This window comes from Dromiciops gliroides, chromosome 4 (genome assembly GCF_019393635.1).
Source record: "Dromiciops gliroides isolate mDroGli1 chromosome 4, mDroGli1.pri, whole genome shotgun sequence".
In the NCBI taxonomy this organism is placed as follows: domain Eukaryota; kingdom Metazoa; phylum Chordata; class Mammalia; order Microbiotheria; family Microbiotheriidae; genus Dromiciops; species Dromiciops gliroides.
The window spans coordinates 2722356-2735206 of NC_057864.1; the positions used below are offsets into that span (position 1 = coordinate 2722356).

The window sequence follows — 12851 nt, forward strand, 5'->3', positions numbered from 1 at the left end:
GTCGGCCAGTCCTGTTTTTGAAGGAGGCTCTCGGGGGTCTCTGTACTCCTCAAGGGCACAGACCAAGCACAAACCCAGTTCTTGGCTGCCCCTCCTCAGCACTCCTGCCCTGCCTCCTGCTCCCCACGAAGGCCCTGAGTCGGCTCCAGGCTAAACGCCAGCCTCCAGGCTCTTCCAGCTTCCTTTGTGCCCAGCTCCTCCTCCGTGCTTCAGCTTGTCAAGGTCCTTCTTAAACAGTGATGACCAGACCCAAGCACAGTGTTCCAGACAGCAGTGATGGGGCCAGCACCTCCCTGATGAAGCCCTGCATCCTGCAGGCTTCTTGCTCGCTCCCTCCTGCTGCTGGGACTCCCTCGAGGTTTGCAACCCACCCGAGTCCTGCTAGGCCTCTCCGTCTCATGCTTGGGAAGCTTATTTTGTGGACCCAATTGCAAGACTTTCCATCTATCCTCGATGACTTTTGTCTGACCCGATTCAACCCGAGATTCCATTGATCTCCCACTCTGTCATCCACTGTGCACTTTACGTCACACACACGTCTGTAACGACTGGAATGACGCCACCTGCTGGAGACTTACTGCACGACGCTCCGCCATGGGGAGAAGGCATCTGAGGGCAAGACGGGCCGTTCTTTGGCATCAGGAAGTAACATTTGCTTGTGGGAGGAAGAGGGGGCGAGGCTGGCTCTCTCGCTCTCGCTAGAAATGCACTCTCCCTTTAATAGATAGATGAATCTAGGCCTTTCTCTTTGTCTTCACCAAATCCTTATCCTCCTTAATAAATGCTTAAAAGTCTAACTCTTGTAAAGCTTATAATTTATTGACGGCCACGCATTAGATATTTTAGACAGACTAGCTAGAATTTTAGCCCCTTACAAGTCTGATGAGCGCACTGTCTATGTCTCTCTACCAGTTATTTAAAAACAAAAGCAATAAAAAACACAGGGCCAAGCATGACTCCCCGGGGCACTCCACTGGAAACTGCCTGTGAGCCATTAGCAAATCTGGACTCTTGGGAAAAAAAACTAACTGCAAGTCTACTTTAAAAAATACTTTCAAATATGTACATATGCAGATGTGTGCACACACACAGAGATATTGCAGTTTTGTACAGACATCCACAATGACCTGAGACAATGTAAAATCCTAATCTACATTCTAAATATTTCATTCTACTCTACACTTTTAAGTGGTTACTAAAATGGATGTCATATGTAGCTAATGCCTTATTCAATAGAATGTCTGCTTTACCAGGATGCTGGAATCCCCAATTATACCAGGTGTTTTAACTTTAAAATCACCATTTCCTTTTTTCCTTCCAATAGACGAGGAGATCACAGTAATATTAAGACTAAGTGAGGAGGCAGCCAGGTGGCACAGTGGATAGAGCACTGGCCCAGGACTCAGGAGGACCTGAGTTCAAATCTAGCTTCAGATACTTGACACTTACTAGCTGTGTGACCAAGTCACCTAATCCTCATTGCCCTGGAAAATAAAAAAAAAAAGACCAGGTGGTTTAATAAAACATATTGATTCCTTTTAATTATTACTCTAAGGCATTAGTGAAATTTTTTTTGGTGGGCTTTTTTTTTCTGTTTTTGTTTTTTGTGGGACAATGAGGGTTAAGTGACTTGCCCAGGGTCACACAGCTAGTAAGTGTCAAGTGTCTGAGGGTGGATTTGAACTCAGGTCCTCCTGAATCCAGGGCCAGTGCTCTATCTACTGCGCCACCTAGCTGCCCCCTGTGAAATGTTTTTTAAAAGGATATGTGTTACCATACCGTATCTTGCTTTGGAATTTGAATGAGAACTGAAAGCAGCTGTTCTGTATCCAGAAATCTTGAAATAACTGGAATAAAAAATAAAGGAGACCAAGGAAGTATTTTTTTTGGAAGCATATTTTTCCTTTGTTTTTATTGCTTTCTAAATTTTTAAAAATAATAAACATTTTTATTTAAAGTTTTGAGTTCTACCCCTCCTTGCCCCACCCAAGGCAGTAAGAAACCAGTGATGTTTGTTATACATATGCAATTATAACTGTAAAACATGACCACATTAGTCACTTTGTACAAGAAAACTTGAATAAGAGAAGAAAAGGTAAAAGAAAGTGAAAAATAGCCTGTTTCATTCTGTGTTCGGGCCACACTAATCTTCTCTGTACGGTTCCAACGTGAGTATACATACGTGCCGCCGAAGCAAGCACTAAGGAAGCTCTTTAAGCTTCCAAAGGGACACTGAACAAAGGTCTATTGCCTGGAACTGACACACAGAGCCAGCTCACCTATTATTGGGGTGCAGGTAACTGAAAGAATGGGGAGGGTTTTAATGGATGCTGTGGGAAATGTGGCGACTTCCTAAGGGCAAAATGTAGAAGTATGTGGGGCCGAAGGGCCCAGGGGAGAACTACAAAACTATTTGTATGGGGTGAACTTGGCCAGGCTCCTGACTTTCTCTTTTCTCTCCTGCAGGAACCCTGGAGCACTGGTGAAGAAATCAGGGGATAGAGCCTCTCCAGGGTGGAGAATTCAAAGGTTGTTCAGATCAAGCCATCCCGGGCATGTTGTGCAGCATTAGCCACGGGCATAAGGAGAGAGGCATCTTCAGAAAGCAAAGCGCAGCCCCAAATGACCTCATCCGATTTAAAAGCAGAAAAGTGGGGGGAGGGGGGACAAGAGGCAGCTCCCTAAGGCCAGGAGAGTTTTACAGCTTTTGTCCGGGGAAGCAGAATAAGATTTGCCTTTACCTGACTGAAGGCCAAAAAAGAGCTCCTCATCCTGGAGTAGTTCCTCGACGCAGTCTAGTCTCATGTTGATTGTTTCAACATCAGTTAGAGGCTCTAGAATGTTAGAACGAAGTCTCCGACTCCCTCCCGGAGTTTTCGTGTGGTTTAGAACACCAAAAAGCGTGTGACTGCTCCTTGGGAGACATAAGGAAAGAACACCACATGTACGCCATATGTGTGCGTGCATATGTATGTGATCTTGTGTGTAGTGTGTTCTGTGTTCATATATGTGTGTTATCATAGGTATTCTTCACCCTTGCATTATGTATGAGTGTTATATGTTCGTGTGTATGTTCTTATGTGCATGTGTATATTACACTGTGTGCTGTGTGTACATTCACACGAGTACATGTTCTTGTGTGTACATGTGTACACACTCTTTGGTTTCCCCCGCTGTCCAAGCATTTAATAAATATTTGTGAATGATAATGACAAAAACCAAAGTAAACATGAATCCCTTAAATATCAAGACCTGGTAAGCAGTGATCTGACCTAACGTTGTACACTCTGCAGACTATTCCTGGTCACTCATTTACTTGCTAAATTTAGTAAACAGACCACTGTGGTAGTCTGAGACCACTCCCTTGGCCAACATGAACCTGCTGAACAACCGGACAATCGTTTACAAAAGCATCATGGTCAATGTGAACCCTCCTCCTCCAGGCAGGGACGATGCGGGCCATGGTGAAGTGCCTCGTGGGTACCAATGGAGATAACAAGCAGAGCACTCTCTCACCTGGCAGTTCCCTCACTGAGACCGAGTGCCACAAAGTAAAGAATAAACCCGTCTAGATAGCTTCGGTCTCTAAACTTACGTCAGGCCCCAAATAATGAGCTTTCGTGCCTACAGATTTTACCACAGGGAACTTCATGGCAGGAAAGAACAATTCAAAGAAATGACAACACTTTTTCGATAGCTCATTTCTAAATTCCTACTGGGATGAAGAAGCCATCTCAATCGCCCTATTACTTTCTCCAGCATTTAATCCACAGCATCACATTTTTCACTCTTAAAGAAATCTGTAAACACAAGGGTTTATCATACAGCCAATTTAGTGCTGGCCTCAGTTAGACTTGGATTCAAATCCTGCCTCAGGCATTTACTACCTGTGTGACCATAGGAAAGTCACCTTAGCCTCTTTTTTTTTCTTTGTGGGGCAATGAGGGTTAAGTGACTTGCCCAGGGTCACACAGCTAGTAAGTATCAAGTGTCTGAGGCTGGATTTGAACTCAGGTCTGCCTGAATCCAGGGCCAGTGCTCTCCCCACTGTGCCACCTAGCTGCCCCTCACCTTAGCCTCAATGATCTCTTCTATAATACCTACAACACTAACTAAGAATCAACTGAGACTACATATGTAAAGCATTTATTATTCTTCATTATATATAACTGAAAATTTGAGCCCTGTGCTCCTCTTCCTCACATTCCGATCACAAACTTTGAGTTGGACGTTGTATAAACCACTCTCACGTTCTTCAGTGGTTTTATTCTGGTTTTCCCCCAAACCTGCCAGCAGTTCATGCTTGACTCACCTATCTTAAGCTTTCCCTAATGTTTTATGCAAACAAGGCCCCAAACTGTCTAAATTTGCCTTGTTCATCAGAGCTTCACCCTGATACACTAACCAAAAAAATGGTTCTTGAACAGTCACTGCTGGGGCAGCTGCTCCTGACTGCTGTGGGACCCAGAGCACGTCTCTCGTCCTCCATCACCCCAGATTTTCTCACGTGTCGAATGGGTGTGACTTGTGGACATCAAATGTGATAAAATACGTATGAAGCCACTTTATAGCTTAAAGCGTCGTATAAATGTTAGCGATGCTAATGATGAGCAAGATGACATCCTCTGAGAACAGTTTTGCTGCGAGACTCAGGTGAGTAAAAGCCGAGGCAATCACAGCTGGCCCCCTAACTGTTGCAGACAAACTATCTGGGACTTGGGAGGGGTCGGTGGGGTGCTCTGGCAGCTCCTGGAGCAGTGAGGCGTTCTCCTGATCGGCGTAAGCCCTAGTCATCTCCTGCATGTCCTGCTTTGCCGAGGGAGACATCTGAGACTCCAGGTTAGTAATCCACGTAGAGCTGGGTTTGAAGCTGAGTTCTTTTGGCAGATGAGCCACAGCGGAACTGTTCCTTCTTTGGAGGAGCAAGACGGAAGGCGGAAAGGAGGGTGAGAATATCAGAGCTATGATCTAACCCACGTAGTCATGGCTACTGATCTGTAACTCCTCTCTAGTCTGAAGACTGAGGTTAAATGGTTTGTCTATAGACACATGTCAGAGGCAGGACTGCAATCTGGGTCCTTCTGATTGAAAGGCCAGCTCTCCATCTGCTCTGCCTGACTGCCTGCCTCTTAGCTACACATTAGAAGGTTGAATGAATAGTAAATGATGATTAAAAAAATAATGTATCTGCACAAAATTCCCCAAAGAGTTCAGAGAACTTTAAATCAGCAATATTCTTAGGCAAATACAATGTTTAAAAAGGGATGTTATGGGTTTTTAAAAATAGAACAATGTTACCTGCAATCTTGATTATTAACTAACAATTCAAGGTTCTGAGCGGAAGAGGAATCGATCATGGCCGTCTTCTCACTGCCCTGGAAACAAACCTTCAACGACTTTGGGGCATACATGGAATTTTGAGTAAATTCCATATATTTCAGCAGTGCAGCAACAGCTGCTAGACAGTAGTATCTGTAAGATGAGCACCACAAGATGTTTCTACACGTCTTCATCATAAAAAATGAATCATATAGAAAGAGACATTCCTTTACAAACTTATCCTGCCCAACTGAACCTTCCTGAAGCAGGCAATCTAGAGAAGAGGCCCTTAAGTAAATGCTCACTGACTGACTAGCTGACCCTAGGCCACCATCTGTGTCTCCATGCCATTGGCCCTCAGGCCTCCCCCACAAGCCCACCAGCTGACAAACGTCCCTGACCAAACAGAGGCCTCTCCGTGAGCTCCCCTTCCTCCTGGACTCTTCATCTCAAAATCTGCCCCCTCCCTGGATGAAGTGGCCCATCCTTCTACTTACACCTTGGATTTCCATTCCCTCCCATCTTTTCCCACAGGGTGACCCCACTCTCAGCCCATTTCTCTCAAATTTTCCTTCACTATGCTCTGGCTCCTTTGCTGCCCATAAACATGTTAAGAAGATTAAATTAAGTCTGTGTCATTTTTTATTGATCCTGTTTACAACTGGTTTTTGTCCTATAACTGCCTAAGTCATGCTTGTCTCTGAACTTGGAGTGGAAATTCAGCCGGCCTGTGATGGGTTAGAAATCTAGATCTACTGCTGATCACTGTCCTTGTCTTGCCTCAAGGCATTCTGCTGCAGACATCAGGGACTTGGGTCTACTATCTTTACACTGATGAGCTATCCTTCAAGGATGAATGGTTTGCTCTCCCCAGTCTAAATCACCATTTTTTAACCTTGCAGGTGGGTTCAAACAATAAACACTTCTCTGTCAAAGGGGGAAGGAGGGGACTTTCTTAGCTCCTCAATCCCCAATTTCCGACTCCTTACCTCAGCTACATGACCAATCATGTTGTCTTTAACCCCGTGATGAACTAGTTAACTATAGACCCAAGATCAAGAAGGAAAATGCAGGCAGAGTCAGGACGATGGCTTGGAAGAGCCTAAAGGGATAGGGGTAGGGGAAGTTCAAGTGATGATCAAGAGTAAGTTTAAGAGAAGCAAGGCACAGAGAGAGGTGGGATGATAGAAGTTTCTGGTTGGACAGAGAAACTCCAGGGCTCTTCATCACAGAAATGGAACCCATATGAACGATAGCAAGATCAAGGTCGTAACCATCGTCATGTGAGGCTGAGGTGGGATGAAGGCACAGGTTGGGGAATTAGAGGTTTACGAACTAGAGGACAAGGACATTTAAGGGAACATTAAAGTTAATTTTAAACTGCAAGATCCACGTTGTTTCTAAATGGTACTTACTTGGACTGAACCTCCATTAAGACAGTGCTGAATTCTGCTGTGCATAACTGCTCAATATATTCTAGCCCTTTACTTTCATTGAAATATTTCCTTTGAATGGTAGTGAAAGTCACATTCTGAAAGAAAGTGTTGATCTCAAAATAGACTGTAAAATGCCATTACCCCCCACACCTGTACGGAGTTGTTTAAATATTGTCCAAACTTCTAATCTCTGGAATCTCAAGGATCCATCGCCCAGCACATACATCTTGAGGAGAACTATGCAGTCTGTATTAGAAATACTGGGGAATAACTTTCCCTCCCTCCTGTGACAAGGCATAAGTGAAAAGGAACCAAGGGCAAGAGGCGTTTGCTCTATGGGTACTCTTGTCCATATGAACCAGAGCAATTCTCTTCTCCCTCTTGCACTGCTCTCAGTCCTAGAATATCCGTCTCGACAAGTCCCCCAGAGAAGGCGGCCAAGGTGCACAGCACACACAGAGAGGCCAGAGCAGAGCACCAAGGGAGCAGAGCACCAAGGGAGAATCTCCAGGACAAGCAATAGCCAACGAACACTAACCGGCTCCGGTTCCTCCTCCACAGCCGCCAAAGCGTCTTCCTAAAGCCCAGCTCTGACCGTGTCACAGCCATATTCAAGAAACTCCCGTGGCTCCCTACCACCTGCAGGGCCCAACCTCAGTCCTTCCGGCCTTGGCAGCCTTCTTACACTGTGATCAAGGACACGGGCCACCTGGCTGTTCCTCACACGAGACGCTCCCGCTTACATTTCTGGGCATTTTCTCTGGCTTCCTTTTTGTCTCTGCCTTCTGACTTTCCTGGCTTTCTGCAAACTGTCTGCAGCAAACCCAATGGGCAGCCATCCAGCCTGCTCATAAAGAGTCATTCGCTAACCATTTCTTAAATACCTCGAAGCTGCAGTGGCGCTTAATAAATGCTTACTGACTGACTGACTTACCAATAGCGGTGATCCTACCCCTAGGTAAGCACAGGTTCCCATAAAAAGTACAACCTATAAGCAGAGGGACATTTACATGTGTGCATGCGTGTATATGATGCATACATGTGCCTATACACATAAACATGCACACACGCACATACACAGACTCCCAGACAGGGAATGATTATACTCTGTATATATGTAGAGTTTACCCTTTAAACCTCCCCCTGTAAGGGAAATATTCCATTAATTCCTTAAGACCCTTCTAAGCCCTCTAAGCAAAGGGACCAACAACTAGAGGAGGGAGCCTGGCTGCCAGTCCTACTCCAGTCCACCACACCTCTCATGCATGCTACCAGTGGGTATATTCCTTAAAGGGAAAGATAGGGCTTTATGTATCCTTTACTTTATCCCTGTGGAATGCTAAAAGGTTAAAAAAAATTACCTTGAAATTCTCTGTGATTAAGGTGAAGAGCTTAGTTGAATTCCCCGAAACACAGGCAGTGTTAGACATTATTATTTCCAATGGTGCTAAAATTTTTAGCTTAGTAATTACCTGAAAAAGTTTAAGTAAGCAGCTTCTTCAAATACAAGTTTATGGTACATTCTAAATCCCCAAAAAATTTCATTTTCTTTAAGAGGTCCCCTTAAATAAAAACCCAAATAACAGACAAAGATTCTCAATCTTTCTCCACTCACGACCCCTTTTTGCCTGAGAAATTCTTATGCAACCCCTGATATACAGGTATATAAAATAGGTACACAAAACCTTTTACTATTCTCAAATTTTTCATGACCCCCACATTCAGTTACACGACGCCATGGGGTCCCACAGTTTAAGAAGCTTTGTAATAGACAATGACTCAAATTCCCAACAATGATACTAACAGCCTACTGCATTGTAAAATATATTTCCTATATTGAGATCGCCACAGACCCAGTTATCAAGTCAGGCAAGCTTCCATTTGAAATTGTGTTAAACAGACCAATATTCAAATCACACATTCAGAATATGTTCCAATCTCTCAATTGGACTGCCTTACTTTACGGTTTTTTTTTTTTTTGCTTTTTGTTTTAAGGAAGTCCTCCTACATCCTAATCCTGTCTCTTCCACTTCTAGCAATAAAACCAGGGTTGCACAGATGTCATCATATTTCACACTATTGGGATATGTGGAGACAGGTAAACATGGACAACAGAAACTTTCTAATCCATTAAGATCATTTCTAAGTTTGGGTGAGGTCTGGTGGAATGTTGTAGCTGCTTCCCCTCCTGCATAAGACTTTTAGTTCATACAGGGGTTTTACTCATTATAAAAGGTATTCTTTTTAGAAGTTGATAAGCAGCAAGATATACTGAAAAGTTCATTTTTCTTAAAGTGAGAAGACCTGACAAAACATGGCTTTTCTACTAGCTTTGTAACCATGAATGCCACTTAAAATATATGAGCCATAATTTCCTTATCTATGAAATGGGAAAAATAATATTTAGGATGCCAATCTAACCAGGCTGTTGAAAGCTCTTTGTAACTCTTAAAGCAATATGTAAATGTTATTTATTATTATTATTTTTTTTAGTGAGGCAATTGGGGTTAAGTGACTTGCCCAGAGTCTCACAGCTAGTAAGTGTTAAGTATCTGTCCCCGGATTTGAACTCAGGTCCTCCTGACTCCAAGGCCAGTGCTCCATCCACTGCACCACCTAGCTGCACCTGTTATTCATTATTAATATCAAAGCTTGTGTTAAGAGGCTCAGGAAGTCTTAATTATAGCGTTGCCCAAACTTGGATATTTCGGTGGCACCTCCATGTGCAAACAACCCTGATCCAAAGATGGTGCTCACCTGGGCCAGGTGATTTGAATTCATTAATGGCCCTGGTGCACCCTCACTATTTCTTTACTTCTCTTGGTTAACAACTTCATGTTAGGCATCTTCTGTTCTGTCTACTCAAACCCAAAGGTCATTTTCCTGACACAAACAAGGATTAGGCATCTATCTGCCATCAGTGATCATTGTCCCATCTCCAAGCAGCAATCCTTTTCAATCTCTGACCATCCTCATTTCCCTCTTTTCTTCCTTAAATTCCCATTCTGAGTTTTGGAATTTTTGATACGGGGGGGGGGGGCAGCTAGGTGGCACAGTGGATAAAGCACCAGCCCTGGATTCAGGAGGACCTGAGTTCAAATCTGGCCTCAGACACTTGACACTTACTAGCTGTGTGACCCTGGGCAAGTCACTTAACCCTCACTGCCTCACCAAAAAAAAAAAACACACACACACACACACACACACACACACAAAAGAATTTTTGATACCAGTATCCCAAAGCTCGGCCAGGTTTTAAACTTGCTACACTCTGGAAACTACTCATATCTATTTTCTGTATATGTCTTTTTAATCTAAATTGGTTGGCAAGGTCTCTTCGTATCCATATTGGTTTTTTTTCCCAAATAACATGTTTTTTTTCTCATCACTCCTGAGAACTCCCACACTTCCTGGGCTGATGGGTTTTTGCCTCTGACCTTCTGGATGCTCTAAATTCTTGTGTCACAAAACCTCAGGGCAGGTCAGAATATTCCTCCTGGCTTTCCTCTTTTTCCCTATCACAAACTCTAAGAGGGCGCAGTCACTTGGTCTGAAGATTCTCCTCCTTGTGGTTAAATATCAAGCACTCTTCTTCCTTGCAGAGACCAAACTCCTATGCCATCCCCTTCTTCCCCATGGCCCCAGGAGCCCCAAAACCAAACCAAAACCCTAAGAAATCATAAAAGAAAACTTCTCAGATCTATGAGAAACTGAATGCAAAATGAAAATAGAAAGAATCCACCATCACCGACTAAATGAACTCCAAATTGAGAACACTCAAAAATCCAGAGCTTCCAAGTCAAAGAAAAAAAATACTTCAAAAAAATCATACAGATAAAAATTAAAGTGGCAAGAAACCACCGTTAGGACCAAATAAGATTTGTCAGCTACTAGCTTTAAGAAGAAAAAATCTTGGAATAGGATAAAGACTTACAAACTAACTTATGCTCCAAAACTGAGTATAGCTCACTATAGAGTTATCATATCTAACTTGCAGGGGAGAAAGGTACCTTTAAGAAAATAGGGCCCTGGGGCAGCTAGGGGGTGCCTCGGATAAAGCACAGGCCCTGGATTCAGGAGGACCTGAGTTCAAATCCAGCCTCAGACAGTTAACACTTACTAGCTGTGTGACCCTGGGCAAGTCACTTAACCCCCATTGCCTCACCAAAAAAAAAAAAAAAGAAAAAGAAAATAGGGCCCTTTCAAGAATTACTGATGAAAAAGAAAAGCAGAGAGCTGAGTAGAAACTCTGAAATGTAAACACAAGAATACAGAAACATAGGAAAGTAAATACATTTGAGCAACTGGAAAGGGCTAAACAATGATGAGAGAGTTACAATCTAAAAGGAAGAGAAGAAAGAAATTTTCCCTCCAAATCTTAATCTCTTCACTGGGCACAGAATTAGAACTGGGTATGGTTTTATTGGTTTAAATAGAAGAAAAGAGAGGGGGAAAAAATATGCCAGAAAATAAATGAGAAAAAAAGGAGGGAGGAATTTACTCCTTTGTATAAATAGGGTGTGTGAAAAAAAAGACCTGTTGTCGTTTGTCCTTTGTGCTGGAAGAGGACCATGACGCCAGGAGGTGACTTCATGACTTACACTGAATTGGACTGAAGTGAGGCAGGGCTGTGCCAAGTCACCAGCCTCACCCTCCTCCCGAGCCATCTGGGGCCAGTGGCAAGATCTACATCAGGATGACTGGAGATGGACCCGGATGTTTAAGGCAACTGGGGTTAAGTGACTTGTCCAGGGTCACACAGCTAGTAATTGTCTCAGGTGAGATCTGAATGCCCTGCCCAACCCAGGGCCCGTTTACTTGTTTTTTCAGGTATTTGGATAAATCTATGTCCAGAGATGTGGTTTCCTTTTGGCCCCCTATCTATCGCCTTCAGAGCCCAGTGCAAAGTCCTGCTTGGTGTTCCAAGCCCTCAATATCCCCCTCCCCGCCCCCAGCTTTCCAGGCTTCTCACTCCAGACTCCCCAGCTTATATCCTATCCGGTGACACCGGCCTCCTGTCTGCTCCATGTCCCTCCAGCTCTCCACTCTGGGCCTTCTCTCTGGCTGTCCCCCCTGCCTGGAGTGCTCTCCCTCCCCTTCGATGACCACTGACCTCCCTGGCTCCCTTCAAGTCCTATCTCCTAGAGGAAGCCTCCCCCAGCCCCTCTAAACAACACACCAAATGGGTTCACAGGGCCTGAGCTTGACAATGACAATGGAGGAGCAGGGAGCTATTGCTCTCGAACTGTGGAGGGAGATCCCAACTGATGAAATCAAGCTCTAAGCCAGAGCTTAAAAACAATCCGATCTCAGTTCAAAGTAGGCCGTCAGGGCCCAAGAAATCAGGATTCCTCTTCTACCACTACTGAGTCCCAAAGAATATACCTGAAAGACACCTCGGCGTTCTTGAAGTCGCCTTTTTGCAGTGTTCGGTACTTACCTTAGTATACGTTGTATTGTCAGGAAACTGGGATAACATCATCTGAGGGCTTTTCACATCAATACTGGCTATTCCTACCTCACCTCGGGCAAGCCCTCTCCCTTCCACGACGGCTACAATAACTGAGGCAACAGAATGAGCAGAGGCGGCAGAGGAGGACGTCACTGTTAGAAAGACAAAAAAAGAGGACATTAGAAAGACAGTGAATCAAAATGAGAAACCTTTCATTTTTTCTTCAAAGTCCTCAGAGCATGAACATTTAGCCTACGCTACAACTATCAGAAGTGGATCTTTATGTTCACAAGTGATGTGGTAGAGTTCAGACAAAACCAGAGAAGAACCACATGCATTCTACTCTGTTCTACCACCTACTAACAGTGCCAGGGGTCACTGGGCAGAGATGTTGTCCAAGAGACCCAGAGCCCTGCTCACTCCCAGTCAATCACTAAACTAGGGAATTTGTTCCAACAAGTGAATCAGGACAGAAAGCCTCTTTTCCTTTCTGTAACATGTTTAACAAGGAGGGGCACCATAAGCAGGCCCTGAACCAACCCAGCAGTCAGCACCCTGGTGATTTGGGGGGCACTCACGTGTTCTACCCCACTTGGAGCTTTCCCAAGGTCTTAGCTAACTTCCGAGTACGAGTCAATGCAATT

The 12851-nt window shown here is 44.2% G+C and overlaps 1 protein-coding gene across 1 annotated transcript in view; it reads right to left on the bottom strand.

Annotated features, from left to right (window-relative positions):
- Positions 1-12851, bottom strand: part of MSH4 (mutS homolog 4) — a 68539-nt gene that overhangs the window by 48357 nt on the left and 7331 nt on the right. The window contains exons 3-8 of the mRNA XM_043999329.1: positions 12196-12359; positions 8117-8227; positions 6735-6850; positions 5299-5472; positions 2742-2914; positions 1780-1847 (exon numbers count right to left, since the gene is read on the bottom strand). Coding sequence (XP_043855264.1) covers positions 1780-1847; positions 2742-2914; positions 5299-5472; positions 6735-6850; positions 8117-8227; positions 12196-12359 — 806 coding nt within the window. The remainder of the gene's footprint in view (positions 1-1779; positions 1848-2741; positions 2915-5298; positions 5473-6734; positions 6851-8116; positions 8228-12195; positions 12360-12851) is intronic.